Below are 19,643 nucleotides of genomic sequence, written 5' to 3' on the forward strand. Positions count from 1 at the left end.
TTTTAGGTCAATCGATAAGGGGCGAATCATCGAGAGCAAGAAAAGACGACCGGCACGGTGCGTTCTGATTCGCATCACCGTAAGATCTCGCGCCCGACGCACGTGCACCGTTGGATTGGAGTGGGAGAAAACCCGAAACTTGGTGCGATTTGCTCTTAGCAGCAAATGCTGGTCTCAGGCCATTGCAAAAAATTAAGGGTGTGGGCCCAATCCCTCTTTTCAGTCTGGTCGGGTTGACCGAACAGCCTCTCTCTTTGAAAATCGGTTTGTTCCACTTCTGCGCATCCTCCGAGCTGAAGTTTTCGATATCCTTCCCTTGCTCCTCCCGAAAAACTCAGAAGATAGAAGTAATTACAACCGTTGGATCATCCGTCTATGTTAACAATTTTCTAATGCGCATTCGCCGCTGGATAGAAGATTTGTGTGGAGTTAATTTTGTAGCCGAATCCTTTCCTACGTCGATCATCCAACGGCGAATGCCCGGAAGAATCCAAAAGACGAAAGAAGTTTCGGAAAAGAAATGCTACCGATACTTAGTTTGTTCGTATATGACGTTAGAGGTGATTAACCGAGCTTACGCAGCAATCTTACACAAGAGAGTCTTGTTAGTGCTAGCCTCTCTCGATATCTTTGTGTAAAGTCTTGTACGATGGATCTGTCCGATTATAAGGTAAGGCCGACCTTCGAATTTATTTAAGACAAAAAGAAAAACAAAAAACCTTTGAATTTGGCTACACCGAGTCTCTAACCAATCTCCGAACACGAGCGTATTGCCGTAGGACGAGGGCCCGTTGATATCTAATTTAAATTTGAATCGAGGGAAATCTGAATTTAGTATATACAAATCATCCTTGTCCCCCTTTTCTGTGGTTGATTCTGTGTCCTTTGATTTGCTTATAAGAGGTTTATCTAGACGAAAGTCCAACACAGGACTACTCGTTTCGGCCGAAATGAGCACAGTGCAATCTCCTCGGTTGGCCCAACACAGCTGATTTGGGTCAACGGATTGGCTGTACGACGACGCATTTGTTAATTGTTCTGATGAGATCAGATTGTGATTGTGATTGTGATTGTCCTGCTTCGGGGCTCGGGGCGAAATGGCAAATTTTTAATCACTTTTGCGATTACCATTACGTGGCTGACACGGGACTAATGGCCATTATTAAAATGGGGGGGGAACGAGGAGTCATGTGATCAAAGATATTGGTCAACAAGTTTAACGGCCTGATATTGTCGTCCCTTCTTGTGCTTCGTTGTGTCGCCAAAGCAGTCCATTTGGTGGGCCCCGGTCCCCCGCTTTGTGGAATCACGACTTGCCCCCGCTCCTCGCTCGCCGAGCGGGAACCGCACGCGTCACCTCATTCCTCTGATTCCATCATGCCAATTTCAATCCGTACCCTTTCCATTTTCTTTAGGCAAATTAAGATCCACCTGACCACCGAGCATCGAATCCCGTCCGAAAAGTTCGAACCATGTCCTCAAGAGAATCTCAAATCAGTTTAAGGATTAGCGATAGTTGATTTGACAGTCTTGAATTGAATAGCTATTTGCCTAAATTAAGTATTTCTATGATAAGTGTGAGACTCTTAAGGTAATATTTGGAGGGGTAATATGGTGATTGCCCTTCCAAATTCTTGTGCTAATAAAGAAAGATCCCATCCGATCATATCATTCAACTAAGGTAAACACTCAAGCAATATTGTCTTTGTTAGCTAGTACTATTAGTGATAATGTTTTTGATGGTAAGAGGTGTCTATCTCATTAACTTTATAACGGGTTTCATTACATTTATTATTTTGGTTAGCCATAAAGAATGGGATAAACGCGACTAAGCCAAATTCATTTATTTATTAGAATCTCAGCTGGTGAAGCGTTTACAAACTCATCCCATGGTATATAGTAACAGAGAATACACTAATCTATTATCGGTGAAAAACTGGCTATTGTTTTTTCTTTTTTCTTTTTTTTTTGGAAAGTTTTTTAACGGAGATGGATGAAATATTTTTTTTACCGTAAATATTCTTCCCTGTTCATTTATTAATTTTCATAATAAAATTGATTAGGAGGGTTTTTTTTTTTAAGATGCAACTTCAAAAAAATTCTCACAACCTTACTTTTGTTAATTGGGGGAAGAGAAAAAGCCAAATTAGGGAATACGATAGACAAAAGCGCGCGAGAGGCACGCGGGTGAGGAGCGCGTGGCTGGGGTGGTGGGGGGGGGGAAGGGGGAGACTTTTGTGGTGGGATAATGATGATTCTTTCCTCGTCTGCTACTCTACCGCACCCCGTTTCTGTTTGTTCGTAGCTTGCTTCTCTCTCTCATCTTCTGTGCCTTTGCGTTCTGGCTAACACGCGCGTTACGTGTTTTTTTCCTCTTTTCTTTTTTCCTTTTCTCTTTTGTTTTTTTAAGTGTGGTAAAGAGATCGCACTCAGCCGAAAGAAGAAACCAAACAAAACCAAACATCACGCAATATATTTTATAATTGTCCGAACGAGGACAACACCCCCAAAACAAATATGGAGCATCATGGAACAAATATATGTTGACAAACTTAAAAAAAAAATGTTTTACAATAACGAACAAAATGAGTTGTAAATGATAAGAAAAGATTAACAATGCTGTGTTTTCGCGAATACAATTCCTTAGATTTTATTCCGTAAGTCATTTTTCGCGAATAAAATTTGACAATCACCCTTTTTTCGGATCGATCATGAACAACTTTTCGTAGATAGAGACGGACGAAGAAAAGTGGATAAAGACCTTCGTTACTTGTGCCGTCGAAAATTTACCTGTTAAAATTATCGGTTTGTTCAAATAATCCGAAATAATGAGAAATAAAGCACCTAAAATGTATGACAATGTGCTTAATTTTTATTTTTAATTTTTTTTGCGGTTCATTCTTAGCGACCTAATTTATGAGAAACTTCACGTAATCGCAAACCCGAACAGTGCCCTACCCTCTCTCTCTCTCTCTCTCTCTCTCTCTCTCTGTGGAAGAGGAAGTACAAGATTGTGTGCGGTGGAGTTTCAGGGTTCCTCCTCTCGCTAAGCAGAAAGAAAAACTCTCTCGATCTCCCTCCCATTCCATTTCATCTCTCCTCGAATCTCTCTTCCTTGCTCTCTTTCTCGATAGTCTCTCGCTCGCCGCCGTTTCCCCGGACCATCGCGGCAGGGTGTGTGCGTGTGCGCGCTTCTTTGTTCCTCCCCGGAATTGCGTTTCTTTCGTTGATTTGTGCCGGAGCGTCTTCTCTCCGGCTCCGTTCGCGATCCCAATTCCGTTCGCTCCCGGTTTCCGTGGCTCAATTCCAGATTGATATCTCGTCCTGGTGTCGAATTTCTCATTCTGGCTTTTCGCTTCCTTAGGTTGTGGGGATGTCCTTTCGGCTGCGGAGTCTACCCCCAGTTGTACTGGAATTTGGTGGTTTCCCGGTAAGCGGACTGCTTTTTTGGTTTGAAGAATTTGAGGGTTTCTTTATCATCGTTTGTCTGGATTTTGGGGTCTTTTCCTCCTTTTCTTTCTTTTTTCGGTATTCGTTGCTGTTTCCGTCTTTTGTCGTAATTTAGCTAGTGCTTTCATTTCAGGGTTGCTGTAATATTTTCCTGCGGCAAGATGTCCCCGGTCGTGCTGAAACCAGAGCTTCGCCATGCGAAATGCATTGGTAGTTAGGGTTTTGTATTGTTGCGAGCCTATTTGCTTGATAACGTTGCCGTGGCTAGGCAATTTCAATGTGTGGATATTCCCTCTAGAAAGAACTGATAAATAGGAAGGGAGGCGGTATGTAGAATTCCTTGTGGTGTTGTTCTTGTCGCTGGTGTTGTCTTTTATGCTTGTGGTTGATTTTGGATTTAAGAACTTGGCCAACAAACGTAAAAGAGGGAAGAAGATTTCCCCGCCTTTCCCTTCTAGAAGTGAAGAGGTTGTCCATACAATTATTGCATGGGTAATAAACTGGGAAGGAGGAGACAGGTAGTGGATGAGAAATATACAAAGCCTCAAGGGCTGTACCATCATAAAGATGTGGACATTAAGAGGCTCAGGAAACTCATTCTTGAATCCAAGCTTGCTCCATGCTATCCGGGTGACGAAGACAGCACATGTGATCTCGAAGAATGCCCAATTTGCTTCTTGGTTAGTCTTCTCCCATTCTCCTGATGCACTGCTGTTGATCGGCGATTTAGTTTCTTTTCGTCTCTGTTTGCTTGGTGTAATAATGAAGACTTGGCATTGGGAGTGACCTCCATGCGCTTTTTTTTATTAGTTCGGGGGTCCTCTAGATAGAGGGAAGAATCTAAGCTTGATGTGAAGTGAGAAGACATTCTATATGTCAGCCTTTCTTTATCTTGCCTCAATGTCTTATTGATCCTTATGAGGGATGAGGCAAATGCTTTTTTGGAGATAATTGTTTGTGCTCCAGAGACCTGTTGGCGGACACTAATTCTGCCTTTCATATTGTTCTGTTTTGTGCAGTTCTACCCTAGCCTTAACCGATCCAGATGTTGCACAAAAGGCATTTGTACTGGTAAATGTCTGGTAACTGTTGCATTTTGCCTTGAATTATTGAGCGCTGATACTGATGCGATTCCTCTTTTGTGTGCCAGAGTGTTTTCTGCAAATGAAGGTTCCTAATTCAACTCGCCCCACGCCGTATCCTTCAATATCAACTACCTCACCAGCTAATTATTTCGCTGATTGTCTATGAATCTGTCCATACGATCCTTTTCAATTCCCTTTCTCCCGATTGTTCTTCTTAATGATGTAAGGTGCCCATTTTGCAAAACCTCGAATTATGCAGTGGAATATCGGGGTGTGAAAACAAAGGAGGAAAAGGGCATTGAGCAAATTGTAAGATATGCTTCTCATGGTTTGGCCGCATTTCTTACTATAAACATGGGACTGATCTAAAGATAGTAATTAGTTGCATTCTTTGTGCAGGAGGAACAGCGTGTAATAGAAGCAAAGATCAGGATGCGACAAAAGGAACTCCAGGATGAGGAAGAGCGGATGCAGAAGAGACAAGATTTAAGTTCCTCTAGCAGAACTATGGGAGAGGTTGATCATGGCTCAATTGGAGGTACATTTTCATCGGAACTTTAGCTCTTATTTTCATGTCATGTATTTGCTTCTGAGAGTGTTGCTAAATGTCTATTTTGTTTGCAGTTCTGTCTAGCAGATCTCCTGTAGATGAAGAAGAAATTGTTTCTGCTGATCAGTCTTGTTCTACTTCCATGACTAGACAGCCTCCCCACCTAAGGACTAACAGGTAAGGGTTTCTTCACTCCTTATTCTATTTCCTGATGTTATTTTGAGGTACACAAAAGAATCTTGTGTTGAAAATGACATCAGAGGGTTTCTGTAATAAGAAGACCTTATTGGGCAAATTGCTATGGATCTTAGTGTGAAGTCTACATTGTTTTCCTCCCTGGAAGTTGATACTGAATTGGTGATTGCTGTTAATTTGTTCAATCTGTAATGGCTTCTCTTAGAAGTACATGAATCTATGCCCCTGTTTCCCCCATCCCAAGTAAAAGAAGTACAGAAAGTATATTGAAATAATGAAAGGAAGAGAATTGTGGAAAAAACAAATGTCCGGAGCCGGAAGTGGGCTCTGCGGTTGTTATCGTCCATCTGTATCTGATCTTGATAAAACCTGCAAGGACATGGTCATTATACTACACCCCTTGGAAAATTCAGGCACATGACCTAAAAAAAAATATTCATGGTTGTCAGTTAAAATGAGTACAACCGTATTGCTTGCATCAACCCTGGTTCTTTTTTCTTTTGGGTGTGAAGATATGAGTCGGTCGTCATTGAAGAACAATTAATGCTCTATCATTCCGGATCTACAACACTTTTGTATGTCTTGAGTTTGCTTGTTGTGAAAGTTAAACTTAAGTGGTGGGCTCTGACTGGTTGGCATGCATTTGCGTCATAAGCAAATGTGGTATATAGGAAGTTCATATTTTTAAGGATCTTACTTTAAAAACTCTTCATTTTGTATATCAATGTCATTTTGGCAGTCAAATCTGTATGCTCACTGTATCGTTAACAGGGATGATGAATTTGATCTGGATCTTGAGGACATAATGGTTATGGAAGCAATCTGGCTTTCCATTCAGGTGAACTTTTATAGCAATGATTTGTTGATATTGTGATTCTGTAGTTAGCCATGGAAATTAAGCTAAAGTGTGAATAAAATTGCTCTGGTTTGGCTTTTCGGACATGGTATACCATCTTGCCACTCGGAAATGTATATGTCTAAAAGCAGATGTTAAGATCGAGATGCTTTGCCTTGTTCATAGTTATGCTTTATGAGGGGATTTTTTTTTTTCCCCCAAATGAGGTTGCTTTCTGGATAATCTGCGCTCTGTGGTGATATTCTTAATGTATTTATGCAGAAAATCACTTCATCTCCTAACACAGTCCAGTCAGTGTCCTTGAAGAAGACTAGATCTTATTTTGCTGTAGTTAGTAGTTCTAATATTTATCATTGTGGGGTATGGGAAGGCATTGGAGCAATTTGAGCATTCTTGTTGCACAACTACTGGCGTTTGTTGGGCGTGGATAAAGATGATAAAATCTGAAAAGTGTTTGGATGCATAACGAAAATGCGGAACCTATATGGACTTGGGGTCGCTTCACTTCATGGTTTCTAGTCTTTTTGGATTTATTTGATTTTGTTTCTCAAATGAGATACTAGTATGCCATGTGAAACCGATGGTTTCTCTCTTGAGAGTCCTAGATTGTCGCTGCTGAAGTATGGAGTACCTATTATGTTGCACAATTCATGTGGAGATTATATTTGCATGGGAAAGTGCGTGAACTCGCATTAAATAGGCCCTGTTATTAGGGTGCACACTACGTCAATAACAGTGTCAGACCATACGTAGAAATAATCCATGTGTATTGTCAACTTGTAATGTTGGTTTCTCTATGGTTTTTGATGACTTGATTGTCCAGAGCACACATTTTTAACATAAGATTTGGCTATAGTGGCTGGGAATAAATAATGCGACTTGCGGTTGCTTTTTAGCATGAAATTATTGCTGTAAATCTGGCGTGTTTTTGAATCGACTGGTGATTTTTTGTGATTCCTAAGCACTTGAAATCCGCAAACCATAGTCTTTTATCATTCACTGCATCTTGGTGCTTAGAGTAATCGAATTGTTCCAGCTGATGCATTATTCTGCTGGCTGTAAAATCAGGAGAATGGCAAGCATAAAGGCCTTGCTCAAAGTGAGGCTGCTCCTTCTGAACAGTATGTCTCGGAAGACCACTATGTTTCCCAAGCCACTGCTCCATTGGCAGGGTCTGCGTCATCTCCATCTGGTGGACTTGCCTGTGCAATAGCTGCCCTTGCTGAGCGGCAACAGACAAGTGGAGAATCCTCATTTAACCACAACACTACTATGTCAACATACAATGTGCTTCCAAATTGTGGTCAGTTTTACCCAAATGCAGTACAAGCTTCGGACAGTTATGCTGCCCCAGAGGGCGGAACGGAACTTGCGCATGGGGGAGGGATTCCCATGGCAAGGGATGATGGTGAATGGAACATGGACCGTGGGTCTGAAGTTGCTGAAGCGGGGACCAGCTATGCAAGTTCTGATTCACCAGAAGACGCAGGTGGGATTTCTGCTTTACCACAATCGAATGAAGTTGATGCGGGCTTTCAAAATCTTCCCGCTCCCATCGTTCCAGAGAGTTTCGAGGAGCAAATGATGCTTGCAATGGCAGTTTCTCTGGCTGAGGCTCGGGCTGTGGCCAGTGGACCTGGGGTTACATGGCAGTAGTTCTTTTATTTTTAGAGTAGATTGGTTGTTGGTAGTTGATGTTTCTTGGACAGGCAATGCTGGTCATGGCTATTTTTCAGCCGAGTCTCTCTGACGAGGAGGCCACAAGGAGATGCTTGCTACTTGCTGAAGTCGAAAGGTATTGATCTCTCATCTCTTCCATTCTCAGTATACAGATGTAAAAGGAGAACCGATTATTCTAGTTAAATGAAAGCTTGCCAGTTATGCTTGTTGTAATAATTGGGTTTCCTTCATTGTTAAGTCTAATGGTAGCTCTAACAGAAGGCAGTCCAGTGGCACTCTTAAATATATCAGATATCCCAATATGAATACAGTAGATAATCCTTGTGATCCTGTGCCAACGGGGTTGAATCACTTGTGTTTTATCAGTGATTTGAAGATGTCACTGAAAAGCAAAGCCCTTTCTTCCAATCCAAGCCGACGAGTGCTTCTTATTATTTGTTAGCACTATGGTTACGAATCGGAGCTTCATGATATTATGATATGCCAAGATCTGTGGAGAACCGTAATGCAAATCTGCCCTATGGATTGGCAGGAGTTGGCTGCTTTCTTTTTGAGTCCCGACATTTTGCCACAAATTGTTAATGGTGGATTGGTGTTGCACCATTCCTCTTATTCTGGAATGAATGGATTTCAAATTCGATGGTGAGCCCAAAAGGTGAGGAGAGACTTGCATTCAATATGATGGGCAAGAACTTCGCCAAAAAAAAGGAAAAAATGGCGGGCAAGAAGCATGGAGCTCAGGCCCTTCTGGTCAAGTGGGTTCAGCTTTCTGATTTGCAGAGAACATCCTCATCGGACAAAGTGAAGAGGTGGAAGCCAGTTTTGTTCATTGTGATCTGGTCTTTGTGGACTAGCGACTAGAAATCGAGCTTATGATCGAGACTAATTCAAAGCAGGATCTTAGCCGTTGTCTAACTTGATCAACGCGTTTTGTTCGGAAGGATAAGTGAAAGTCATTTGCGTTAGCTAGTCAAACCTGTCGTTGAGATTGCGGAAATAAAGAGATGATCACACGAGAGAGACCGGCAGAAAAGGAAGGAATGACCTGGATGAGAACAATGCTGGCAACTCAGAGAAGGGACAAGGAGGACCGAAGTTAAGACGATGCATGTGGCTGGTTAACAAAAAATTGGGAGGGAAGGTTTTGTCACATGACGGTATCAAAGATACATAGGGGGGAAGAAAGTAATGGCACGGGATTGAACGGTTGCCATCGGATGGTGAACCCAAATCAACAGCTTCCGTCTATTGTGGGACAAGTACTCATTATTGGGCGTGGGAAGGGAAACATAGTTATGAGCTCAGCGGTGTAGTAGTTGGAAGGGCCTCCTGCTACTTGAATGTTCACCCCACTGTCTCTCATGGCATGTCCTAATCTAAGAAGATCCGAGACCGTCGGGACCGTTTTCCTTTCACCACCGTACACCATCAACTTGACCAGCATCACGTCTGTGTAATAAAGCAAGAAGAACCCTCGTGACCATAATCTTCTAAAGAACAAAGTACATCGGCATGATCAAAGCTTCCGATGTTCTTGATCCATCCGACTGCCAGAAACTAATGAAAATCATTGGTCGCTAATGAATTAGGCTGAGTAATTTTCCTCCCGATCCGATTAATTTTCTGTATGCGGAGTTAATCGTATGTATGTGAAGGTAATCGCACTGAATTAATCTTGGGCACGTTTGTACACGACTCTTATGGAGAATTTATATTGGCACTTGGAGTTCATCGTATGTGAAGGTAATTGCACCGAATTAACGTCGGGCATGTTTATGCATGACTCATGGAGAATTTATATTGGCATTTAATTTTGCGATGCTTCACGAGTGCATGTGAGGTTATATTTATATCTGCACTTAACTTTGGAAAAGATCTTTATCGATTCAAACTCTAATATAATATATCAAATGAAAGGGGCGTGATGGGACTCAATACCCATCATTTCAAAAAAAAAAAAAAACAAAAAGACTGTTTCAAAAAGAAATTTGAACGTGCATTAAGAGCCAGAGTAGAGACACAGGAACTTGTCTGGCGATGGGAGTAAATTTGTGAGAGGGTCGTTTCAAAAGACAAACTGCTGCTTAGCAGAGGAGGTCCACAAACATCATCGGCGTTCGCCAGATCATTATAAAGGGGGGAAGCAAATAGTAGGGACATGATAATAAGCTGTAAGCATGTCCTTGAGTGCATTATCAGCTATTATTATTTATTAGCAAAACAGAGCCAAGAGCCGCAACCTTTCGTCCACATAATAGACTTTCTTGATTATTATTATAATCTGCAAGCATGTGACTTGTTTTGGAATCTTGCGGTGTCTTGTTGTACTTTCAGGGCAACTATTGAACAGTGGAGTCAAACACGAGATCACTTTTGAGGCTGACTCGCACTATTGGACAAACCTAGCTGCATTCAATAATATATGCTCAGTGCCCAATTAATGGTCATCAACAAAGGGCACAAGCATCTTCATGATTCAACTTAAAAGCCATTATCTTGTTCAGCTACTACTGTCCTTTATTCTAGCCTTCTGCCGATGTAACCATGGCCAATTGCCTTCATCCAATTCACATCACCAGGCATCCATCAACCTCCCACGGTTCGAAACTTATCTGAACTTTATCTATTAGATAAATTCAGGCCACCCCTTGTAATCTTCTCTTTGCTTCTTGTGCTGGTGGGGGGCTGAGCAGTCGCAATTCTCAACATCTTCTTTGCCGGGTGATGATGACGTATGGTACTCGTGTCGGTGTTTTCACTTGGCCATATATAGTACTTTGAGAACTGGGCTTGTTTCGTTGTTTATACTCAACGGGAGTCTCCTGCTTGAATTTTCAATTGAGACTGGACGGTGTCCTCTTCTTCTTGTTTTCAAATGTAATGTTCAATCGTACTTTCCCTTTCACGCAGTCATCGAACTCTTCTCATGGATTGAGATTTCAATTAGATAGGGGCACACGGATGTCTCCTACAAAGAAAGTTTTCTTTTTTAGTTTTCTAAGACGTTGTTTTTTGTAAGATGATTTATGGTGAAAGAAAGCGAAGGTTTGAACTTTAAGGAGTTCGACCCAGAAAGAAAAAAAGAAGAAGGGGAAGAACTTTGAAAAAGAGCAACAGGGACAAGAGTAAAAAGTGTCCAAGAGGCAGGTGGGATTTTCAAGATTCATTTCGGTTGTCTATTTATTATTAGACCTTTCTTTAAAATTACCCTCTCTCTCTCTCTTCCGCTTTAATTCAAAACTTCAAAAGAGCTTCTTTGTAGCTCAAACAGTAAGATGTGCTTGCTAGAGCAATTATTTACCGCCTAGTCTCGTGCTTCGAGTGTAACTGTCACTTTAAAGGCAACATCTGACCCTATATTTGCAGCCTAAAAACACACACCTCTCTCTCTCTCTCTCTCTTCGTTCCTCTTTTTTACAGACTGCATTTGTCGGAGGAGCATCCCTTATCATGGTGTCCTTTTAGGTTTCGGTGGTCTGATACCATAAAGGAAAGCCCTTTCCTTTCGCCCTCCAGCGATCTCGCTTCTTCGCACATCAAAGGTAACATCTGTTTCTTTGCTGTTCATTTTATCAGCCTCATTCTTTTCTTTCTTACAAGTTGCGCTGTGTTTCAGTTCGATCTGTTCGTGCGCTTGGTATCATCTTCTGAGATCATGGCCATTCTGAAAAATGCTGCCTTTTGGGGTCACACAGAGAATGTGCTGTTTTCACTCTAAACGCATGCATGCATTGAGCCACAGGGTAGTGATTTTCCGACCTGCATTCTCGTTTAAACTTCATGATTTGAGTGTCATACAACTCTGAGAAGCCAAGCACAGTCCGCTCTGCTGGCAGAGTTTGCATTTATGGCGAGGGAAATGCATGCGACAGTCTTCTTCTTTTTCGGTTTTTTTTGGGGTATTGTTCTGGGGTTCTAAGTATGGATAATCTGATTTGATCAAATACCCATTTTTGGCTTAAGCTTTGTGAGTTTTAGATCTAACTTAGGTAGTTGTCGAGGCTTTTTGGTCCTAAGATATCCACTGAATCCAGCCCGAAGTTCAAATTTGACTGCCCGTGGAAATTTTCTCTTGCTAGCAAAAAACGCGAGTGGTGGCGCGTCTGAATCACTTTTTGAGCATAAGGAGTTTCTTTTATCATCGCGTGCTTTGGTACATCATTCAATTTGCTTGCCTTTTTTCTTGGAAAGTTGGGTCAACTTCTGGACAGAAAGGGTGGTAATTGCTTTGGTGATGGTAAAAGCCAATAAGACGTTCGGAGAAAGAGGCAAAACAAGTGAATGCCTTTTACACCTTCCCATAAAGGCCAAGTGCATCATCTCCTAGAAACACAATGCAGGAATGAAAAGGCCTTCTTTAGTCAATCACCTAGAGCTTTTTTCTTGTGCTTTTTTCTTTAACGATTTGGACGAAAGATAAGAATCTCTAATCTTGGTACCCCCAGCAAATTGCTATCCAACTGGCTTTATCTCGGCTCATGAGATGGTTTCATTCAGCAGAGTGGGGAAATTTATTCCAGATCAGTCCTTGATAGGCTTTGCAGTGAAGTTTCTCGGTCAGAATGCTTTTCGATTTTAGAAGCAGGCATTAGCTTCAAGGTCCAATTCCCTCTTGGTGTTTGGGGAGAATCTTTTTAACTTTTGCATTGAGCGAAATCTTCTGCATTGCTATCTGTTTTGTTGTCCTGTTTTCTCCTTTTTGAGAATCAAACCTAGTAGCAGGTAAAGAAGTTTGATGGTTAAGCTGTGAAGATGAAAAAGTTAACTGAATTTAGGGCTTCGGATTAGATACCCCAGTAGTCCTAGCAGTAAAAGATGGTGGATAGGATGACTAACACATTTCTGCTTTGGTTTTCTGATGAAATGGCTAGACACCTCTCCTGCAATCCTGTCCTGTGATGCCAATGTTGTCGATAGCAAGTGGAAATTTTGTTTTTCTCTTCATGTGACTTCCTGCTGATTCCATTATCGTTTTACAGGTCAAGTGTTTCTTGTTGACCAATCATTTTTCTAATCCTTGCCCGAAGTTTCTTAAGTAGAAGAAATGCCAAGACCAAGGTGAGCAAGAAAATCTTATATCTTTATGCAGATACCGATTTTGATTTATTTTGTCATGATGGCACTTATATTAAAATGAGCAATGTACGTAATTCTAGATTCACTTGATGATAGCTTGATCCACATGGCAGTTGCAAAATGCTCCAAACTCTGCTCTTCTTTTATCCACACGGTCACTATGGGCACATGGTTATATGTTGATTATGCCTATAAATTCCAAAGCTTGTTTGTTTAAACTTTTACTTTCCACTTTTCCCCTTTTTTGCTGCTTTCATAATGTAGCTTATGTTTAATGCAGAACACTTGAAAAACTTTCAAAGCATAAAAATACTGATGTTTAGATTTCTATGATTTTTGTTACTTCAAAATACTTTCTCCAATGGTATGGCATTTTATTTCTTAAAAGCGAAGCCTACACTCTCCGAGTCAACTACAAAATCCATTTTCACATGCAATCTGAATCTCTGTTCATATGTATTTGTGCAGTTTTGTTCAGTTATAATTCGATAGTTCGTTGGTATTTGACAGAGATGCACATAATTATGTGCCTAAACGAAAGTTAACACTGATTTGATTGAGAAAAGGGATTGCACATCAATATCCATAGAATGAAAACGAATGAGTACATTCTCTCTCAGTCAGTCCACCATATGGTTATAAATGTGATGTAGCACATTCTCCAGCAATCTGCTAACTTGAATTCATAGGTAGTCCATTTCACGTGTTTCAGCTTCTGCTTACTCAAATGATAACATGAGATCGTTCAACTGTTTCACAAGATACTCAAGCTTTTTATCATGACAGCAGGGGTTCAGAAGTGCCTCAGAGGCAGTCTCCCAGAGGTTCCCTTCAGCTCAGAACTTCAAGCTCTGATTCTGATAACTCACACCATCGCCCCCTCCCTGACCGAAGCCCTAAGCTAGGAGATCGCCGTTCTCCACGAGGTGCCCAATCTGATTCTGTTAATCAAAAGAAACTTGGAACTCGCATTGCAGATCTGGAATCTCAGCTTGGCCAAGCTCAAGAAGAGCTTAAGCATCTGAAAGAGCAATTGGCCTCAGCTGAGGCTGCAAAGAAAGTGGCTCAAGAAAAGCTTGAGAAGAAAACAAAAACCAAGTTTGTACCAGACTCAGCCAACTTCCCTGAAAAGCGTCGTGCAAAAGAAGTTGAAGAATCAAACAAGACAAAGAGCAACCCTTTAAATGATGTTCCTGATGACATCCAGCAGGAGACTGATGTTTTTGAAGTACCAGTTGAGAAGGTTGCTTTGGAGACACAAATAGAGATCAGCCAACTGAACAATGAGATAGAGAAGGAAACAAAAGCAACTGACTTACCAGCAGAGCCACCCGTATTTGTGGAGCCACCCTCGCACCTGCTTCAGTTGGCTGAGAAGGAGGATGAGATAAATTTGCTTAAAGGTAAGTTACTAGAAAAGGAGAAGGAACTTGAAGTAGCTGACCAACAGACCGAAAACCTGAAAAAGCAACTAGACGAGGCAACAATGACGATATCTTCTGCTCAGAGCAAAGAAGAAGAGATGGCCTCAAAGCTGAGCCAGCTAGAAGAGGAACTTAAAGCGAGCAAAGAAAACAACATCCAATTAAAGGTGAAATTAGAAGCTGTAGAAGGAGGTAAAGAAGAACTAGAAGCGGAGATGAAGAAGCTGAGGGTGCAGACCGAGCAGTGGAGGAAAGCAGCAGATGCAGCAGCTGCTGTTCTTGCTGGTGGTGTTGAATTGAATGGGAGAGTTCCTGGAAGATGTGGTTCGATGGATAAGCATTTCGGAGGTGTTTTTGAGGTGCCTCGTGCGGGTTATGCTGGTTTTGTGGGGTCACCAGGAAATATTGATGATGTAGACGATGGCTTTGGTGGTGGAAAGCGAAAGAACTCTGGGATCAGAATGTTTGGAGATTTGTGGAAGAAGAAGGGCCAGAAGTGATCCATCATCTCTGTGCTCCAGTAACCTTATATGGTTTTGGTGTCATTAATGGTCGAAAACGAGGAAAATTGTTGCCTGTTAGTCTTTTGGGTTTGGAAGTGCTAGTGCTTTTTGTTCTCTTCTGCTAGGATGAGGGACATACTTTATGCATGTATATCTCTGGTATCGAATCTAAATCTAAACCAGTATGGCACTGCTCAATTTATTTGAGAGTTCTGGTATCTGTTCTTATCATTTGTTTTGTTTCTAAGGTGCAGCTTTGATCCACTGGCAGATATCCTTATCTGCAAGTTCAGATTCTTGCCGACTTGAGAAGGTAAATAGAGACTTTAGAGTGTATAGAGTTGGGGGAAAGGAAGTATGCAGTTTTCATCTGAAGGAAATTCGCAGAAGTTGAACGAACAAGACTTTGGTATCTTGGGTGTCAACACGAGCAACTGGTTCCAGATGAAAACTACAAAACAATCCTCAGTGCACAAGCTCGAGTTTTGACCGAATCCCGACCTAAGTAATACTCATAATGCAGTGCTGTTCTGGTATTCTGTCAGTTTAATTCTAAGAAACCAATCTCTCGTGATGAAGGATTGTGATTCCCACAGACTAAGGCGGCAATTACTTCAGGCAAGTATGTTTCTAAATAATCGTAGTCTAGTGGCCGTGCAGTGGATAACAAACTGGCTCGTTCAAGAGGGAAACAATTGCCCAGCGAGAAATAGTGTGTCAAACAATTTAATTAGCGGCCCAGTTCAACTCAGAAGAAAAAATCCCAATGTAGATTGCAAAACTGTAAGGCAAGTATGCACCCAGAGAAAAATTTAGTGGGAAAATCATTGTCATGCATAGAGAGACTACATTTTTTCACAATCCCTTCAATCAGAAAATTCCCAGCGAGCCCAAAAAGCTTTCTACTAATACAGAGAGAAAATACATTATACCATTTGCACCTAATCTCATAATTCAATCGTCCTCGTCGCTACTTCCATAGCTTTGGCACAATGATTGTAGCCCAATGCTCAGGCCAACGCTCTTATCCGCTTCTTTCTTAGTCTCATCAATTTTTCCTGAAGCACTGATGCTGGAAGTTGGAGCAGCTTTCTTTACAACAGCTATTCGCACAGAGGAAGAGTTGAACAACGATTTTCTCTCTGTTCGCTCTCTCGACCCAACAAAATCTCCTGACAACATAACAAACAAATGGGTTGATAAACCAGATACTTGGATGCTTTGCAAGCACTTCAGATCCTCATGCAAAGACCAAGAAATATTCATTTCTAATGGAAAACAGAAAAAACACAAACGTAGGGGAAAGACACAGGATCGTAACTAGAAAATTCACAGAAACAACCACCATCATACGGCAAAAGTTACTTTCTAAAAGTCAAGTCTACATCCACGAAAGGATTATGCACTATAATAAAATCCAAATCACTTGCAGGGAAAAGGGAAGTGCCAAGCCTATCCATTCCAAAATATCCATTCAGAGAGACAATAGTACCAGAAATCCCAACCAAGGAGATCTAAGTAATTGAAGGAAACATGTTCAAAAATGTGACATACCTCTGTCATTTGAGATGTCGCTGGAAGTAGCTTCTGTCAAGGAATCTGTTGGCTTGTCCAGAAAGTCCTCAGACAATTTTTCCTTCTGCATTTCTAATGGAAAACAGAAAAAACACACGTGGGGAAGACACAGGATCGTAAATAAAAAATTAAAAAAAAAAAAACCAAATATAAAAAAAATAAGTCAGTCTCCCCAAGGATTATGCACTATAATAAAATCCAAATCACTTGCGGGAAGAAGCTTCTATCAATATCCATTGAGACAACGTACCATAATCCCCGGTCTAGTAATGGAACATGTTAAAATGTGACATACCTTTTTTGAGATGTCGCTGGAAGTAGCTTCTGTCAAGGAATCTGTTGGCTTGTCCAGAAAGTCCTCAGACAATTTTCTCTTCTGCATTTCAAATCAAACAAGCATATAAGAAAGCTTTTCTCTAGGCCCCAACAACAAAAGACAATTCCATAAAAATCAACAACTTATGCTCACCTCAAATCCAAGAAACCTTAAAAAATACTCCTAATAGATCACAGATAGATAAAGAAACCAACTTGGTAACATGTGTGCTTAGGTAGAAGGGAGGTTTAAAGAAGACTAGTAATTCTTTTGAGGAGCTTCAAGAAAGCACATGGAAGATGATCTAAACCATAGAGCATGTGCGCTTTTTCTAATTATCAAATCGAGATATTATCAATTTTAACAAAAGTGTATACACAATCAGCAAACCAGTAAATCATGCTCTATTTGAGAAGTTTGATAAATATTTCCATCAAGAGCAGGATACTATGCCAAATTGGTAATCAACAGATTCGTTTTTTGCTTGATGACTGGTGCTTCACTGACTATAATACAATAACGTCACTTGATGCTTTTATCATTAGCTCCTGAATGTTCTCAATTGATTTGCCATGACTTCTTATTCTTTGAAGTTGCTGATTTTTGAAGAACCTACGTGTTTGACAATACATGTGACACTGATTAAGCACAATTACGCAAAGAAACGCATGCTATACAGATAAAATTCCTAATGCATATACAACTAATGCAAGTAAAGCAAGATATTTGTAAACTCAATCCATACTGAATCGAGGATTGATGATCACAAAAATCAGAGCATCCAAAATAGAGTATCTTCAAAAGAGCTCAAATTTTTTTATCTATCCAGGAATTACTTGTTTATTTAAGTCACACATACATCTAATAAACTGATACGTGAGCCCATTATTAAGCAAATAAGAGTTCAGCCAGAACTTATGCATAACACACTGATTCAATATCCAAGAGAGTTCTCCACATATTCCCACGCAACCGACAAGGAAGCAAATATACTGACAATTCGAGCATTACTAACCTTGAGAGTTCTGTTCACTGATTCGTCATCACCAGCAGAAGGTGGAGATAGATCTTCCTCATCCTCAGAATCTTCAACTTCGATCCTACGGACAAAATCTTTGGATGTCTGCAAGAAAAAGTTCAATGAAAATTAGTCCACTGAAATGTAGAGAGATGAAGATAGAGGTAAAATACTCGGAGATCAAATACTCAAGGATGGTTTAATACTGACATGGAATACTATGGATTTAATAAGCGCTTCATCTTCTTCCTCCAATTTCTTTTCCTGTCATACAAAGTCAGCAATAGGAATTCAACCACAAAATGGAGAAAATTCTCGAATGGAGTAAAAGGTCTGGCAATGAAGACATGGACGCAACCGAAATGAAGTAGAAGAAAGAAGAACAACGAGGTCAAGAATGATGATGTGAATTCTAAGCTGTAACAGTGCCCCTATATTCTCAATGCAAAAGAGCTCATTAGAGAACCTCTGACACTTCGTCACCATATTAGACAGGGAAAATGCTGATTTAAAGTAGATGGGAAACAACTCATACCTTTGCAGCAGACGTCCGTTGTAACGCCTCTAGCATTGCATCTACGCTCACGGTCGCATGTCGAGACTGAAAAAACATTAGCTCCCCAGTTAGTATCAAGAACACAAAAGTTTCTAAGCAACAGAAGACAGGAAATCCAATGTCCATGGAAATATGTTATCCACCAATTTGGTGCTAAATCAATTGGGATAGATATTCATGGATTGTACAAATCCGTACTTATACAACAAAGAAAAAAGTTGAAAGGACTTACCCTCATGGATTTCATCTCATCGAGCGCAGCAAGAATATCCATCTCTCTCTTAGAATCCAATGTCCTATTCTCCAGGGACTTCATGGCATCGCCCATCTCTTCAGCCTCCCGCTTTCTTTTCTCATTCTCCACCACCTGCCCAAAAAGAATAAGTCAAGTTCAATTCTTTCCCAAGTCCAACAAACTCTGAGAAACCAAACAATTGAAAAGGCACAATCTTCTACCTCATCCTGCTCACGCCAGGGCTCAAAATTCCTCGTCGCCCCTGACTCCACGACGTAATCCGAATTCTGCGGATCGGTCTTCATCGCGAGCTCAGCAGAGCACTTGGTGCACTTGAAGTAAAACCTGAATATCTGGATCCCCAAATACGTCTGCGAAAACAGAAGAACACCCAGGAAAGAACAAAGTCAACCCCAGCATACAAAAAAAAAAAAACAAAACAAAACTTCACAGCTTCGAAAAAGGGAAACAGAATTGAAGTGCACTGACCTCGCCGATCACGTCCTCCTTCCGGGAATTGAACTTGGTCCCCTTGTAAATGTAATTCCCGCAGGTGTTGCATCGGATGCTCATCGGAAGCATCATCCGAACCTTGATCTGCTGATTTTTGGGCCTCCGAGCCCTAGGCAGCTTCGAAGGATCGAAATCCGGCGGGTAATACTTGTTCAACACCTTCCGTTCTCCCATCTTCTTCTTCTTCTTCTCTCAACTTCAAACCAAGACGACGAACGCGGGAGATGAAAGATCTTTGCCTCCCTCTCTCTCTCTCTCTCTCTCAAGACGATCGATGTCTCTGAGGTTCTGAAGAACCCGGGCGAAATTGATAGGGGATGCAGAGTCTGTGTTTTACTCGGAGAAATACGGATTGTAGCTGAACCGACCCGGAAACATGGATATGGGCTTTGTGTGCGGTTTGGGCCTCTTCATTCTATTTAAGAAGGGCATAAACAGGTTTTCAGGGATTTTATGCTTTAAATTAGGAGGAAATTTTCTGACCGAAAAAAAAAAAAAAGAAAGCAGTAAATTATTATTAACAACCTTTTATCATGGGCCTCACGATCCGAAGATCCATGAGGCTCCAAGGACTAAGCATCTGGGAGGTTCGAACTACACATTCTCATTGT

The 19,643-nt window shown here is 41.1% G+C and overlaps 3 protein-coding genes across 14 annotated transcripts; 2 read left to right on the plus strand and 1 right to left on the minus strand.

The window, feature by feature from the left end:
* The first annotated feature begins 3,212 nt into the window (after positions 1–3,212).
* Positions 3,213–8,029, plus strand: LOC115737599 (E3 ubiquitin-protein ligase DA2L-like). Of its 2 annotated transcripts, none has more exons than XM_030669790.2 (9): positions 3,213–3,430; positions 3,584–4,130; positions 4,470–4,521; positions 4,601–4,646; positions 4,763–4,844; positions 4,935–5,073; positions 5,160–5,262; positions 6,052–6,118; positions 7,199–8,029. In XM_030669790.2, exons 2-9 carry the CDS (start codon positions 3,939–3,941, stop codon positions 7,790–7,792), a joined length of 1,275 nt encoding a protein of 424 aa, XP_030525650.1. In that variant the 5' UTR covers positions 3,213–3,430; positions 3,584–3,938; the 3' UTR covers positions 7,793–8,029. The 2 variants fall into 2 exon arrangements, with proteins under 2 accessions (XP_030525650.1, XP_030525651.1); XM_030669791.2 differs by having other exon boundaries at positions 7,205–8,029.
* A 3,004-nt stretch (positions 8,030–11,033) lies between these two features.
* Positions 11,034–15,026, plus strand: LOC115737600 (interactor of constitutive active ROPs 4-like). 8 transcript variants are annotated; one of them, XM_048274225.1, is made up of 4 exons: positions 11,034–11,358; positions 11,433–11,559; positions 12,796–12,874; positions 13,679–15,026. In XM_048274225.1, exons 3-4 carry the CDS (start codon positions 12,861–12,863, stop codon positions 14,814–14,816), a joined length of 1,152 nt encoding a protein of 383 aa, XP_048130182.1. In that variant the 5' UTR covers positions 11,034–11,358; positions 11,433–11,559; positions 12,796–12,860; the 3' UTR covers positions 14,817–15,026. The 8 variants fall into 8 exon arrangements, with proteins under 8 accessions (XP_048130182.1, XP_048130183.1, XP_030525652.2 ...); XM_048274226.1 differs by having other exon boundaries at positions 13,682–15,026; XM_030669792.2 differs by lacking the exon at positions 11,433–11,559.
* Positions 15,027–15,567: 541 nt separating this feature from the next.
* On the minus strand, positions 15,568–19,339 carry LOC115732772 (splicing factor YJU2). Of its 4 annotated transcripts, none has more exons than XM_048274228.1 (8): positions 19,009–19,339; positions 18,741–18,890; positions 18,517–18,651; positions 18,264–18,329; positions 17,939–17,992; positions 17,726–17,833; positions 16,374–16,455; positions 15,568–15,991 (listed from the first exon to the last, which is right to left on the minus strand). In XM_048274228.1, exons 1-8 carry the CDS (start codon positions 19,204–19,206, stop codon positions 15,774–15,776), a joined length of 1,011 nt encoding a protein of 336 aa, XP_048130185.1. In that variant the 5' UTR covers positions 19,207–19,339; the 3' UTR covers positions 15,568–15,773. The 4 variants fall into 4 exon arrangements, with proteins under 4 accessions (XP_048130185.1, XP_048130184.1, XP_048130187.1 ...); XM_048274227.1 differs by having other exon boundaries at positions 16,374–16,458; XM_048274230.1 differs by lacking the exons at positions 15,568–15,991; positions 16,374–16,455 and adding exons at positions 16,342–16,370; positions 16,698–16,767.
* Positions 19,340–19,643: the final 304 nt, after the last annotated feature.

Source organism: Rhodamnia argentea, chromosome 2 (genome assembly GCF_020921035.1).
Source record: "Rhodamnia argentea isolate NSW1041297 chromosome 2, ASM2092103v1, whole genome shotgun sequence".
Taxonomy (NCBI): domain Eukaryota; kingdom Viridiplantae; phylum Streptophyta; class Magnoliopsida; order Myrtales; family Myrtaceae; genus Rhodamnia; species Rhodamnia argentea.

Coding starts and splice junctions, on each gene's coding strand:
- LOC115737599 (XM_030669790.2), top strand. CDS start 3,939: ATGGGTAATAAACTGGGAAGGAGGAGACAGGTAGTGGATGAGAAATAT. Junction 4,647..4,762: donor AATTCAACTCGCCCCACGCC/GTATCCTTCAAT, acceptor TAATGATGTAAG/GTGCCCATTTTGCAAAACCT. Junction 5,263..6,051: donor CCCCACCTAAGGACTAACAG/GTAAGGGTTTCT, acceptor TATCGTTAACAG/GGATGATGAATTTGATCTGG.
- LOC115732772 (XM_048274227.1), bottom strand. CDS start 19,206: ATGGGAGAACGGAAGGTGTTGAACAAGTATTACCCGCCGGATTTCGAT. Junction 18,330..18,516: donor ATGAGATGAAATCCATGAGG/GTAAGTCCTTTC, acceptor ATGTTTTTTCAG/TCTCGACATGCGACCGTGAG. Junction 16,459..17,725: donor CAGTGAACAGAACTCTCAAG/GTTAGTAATGCT, acceptor TTAGAAATGCAG/AAGGAAAAATTGTCTGAGGA.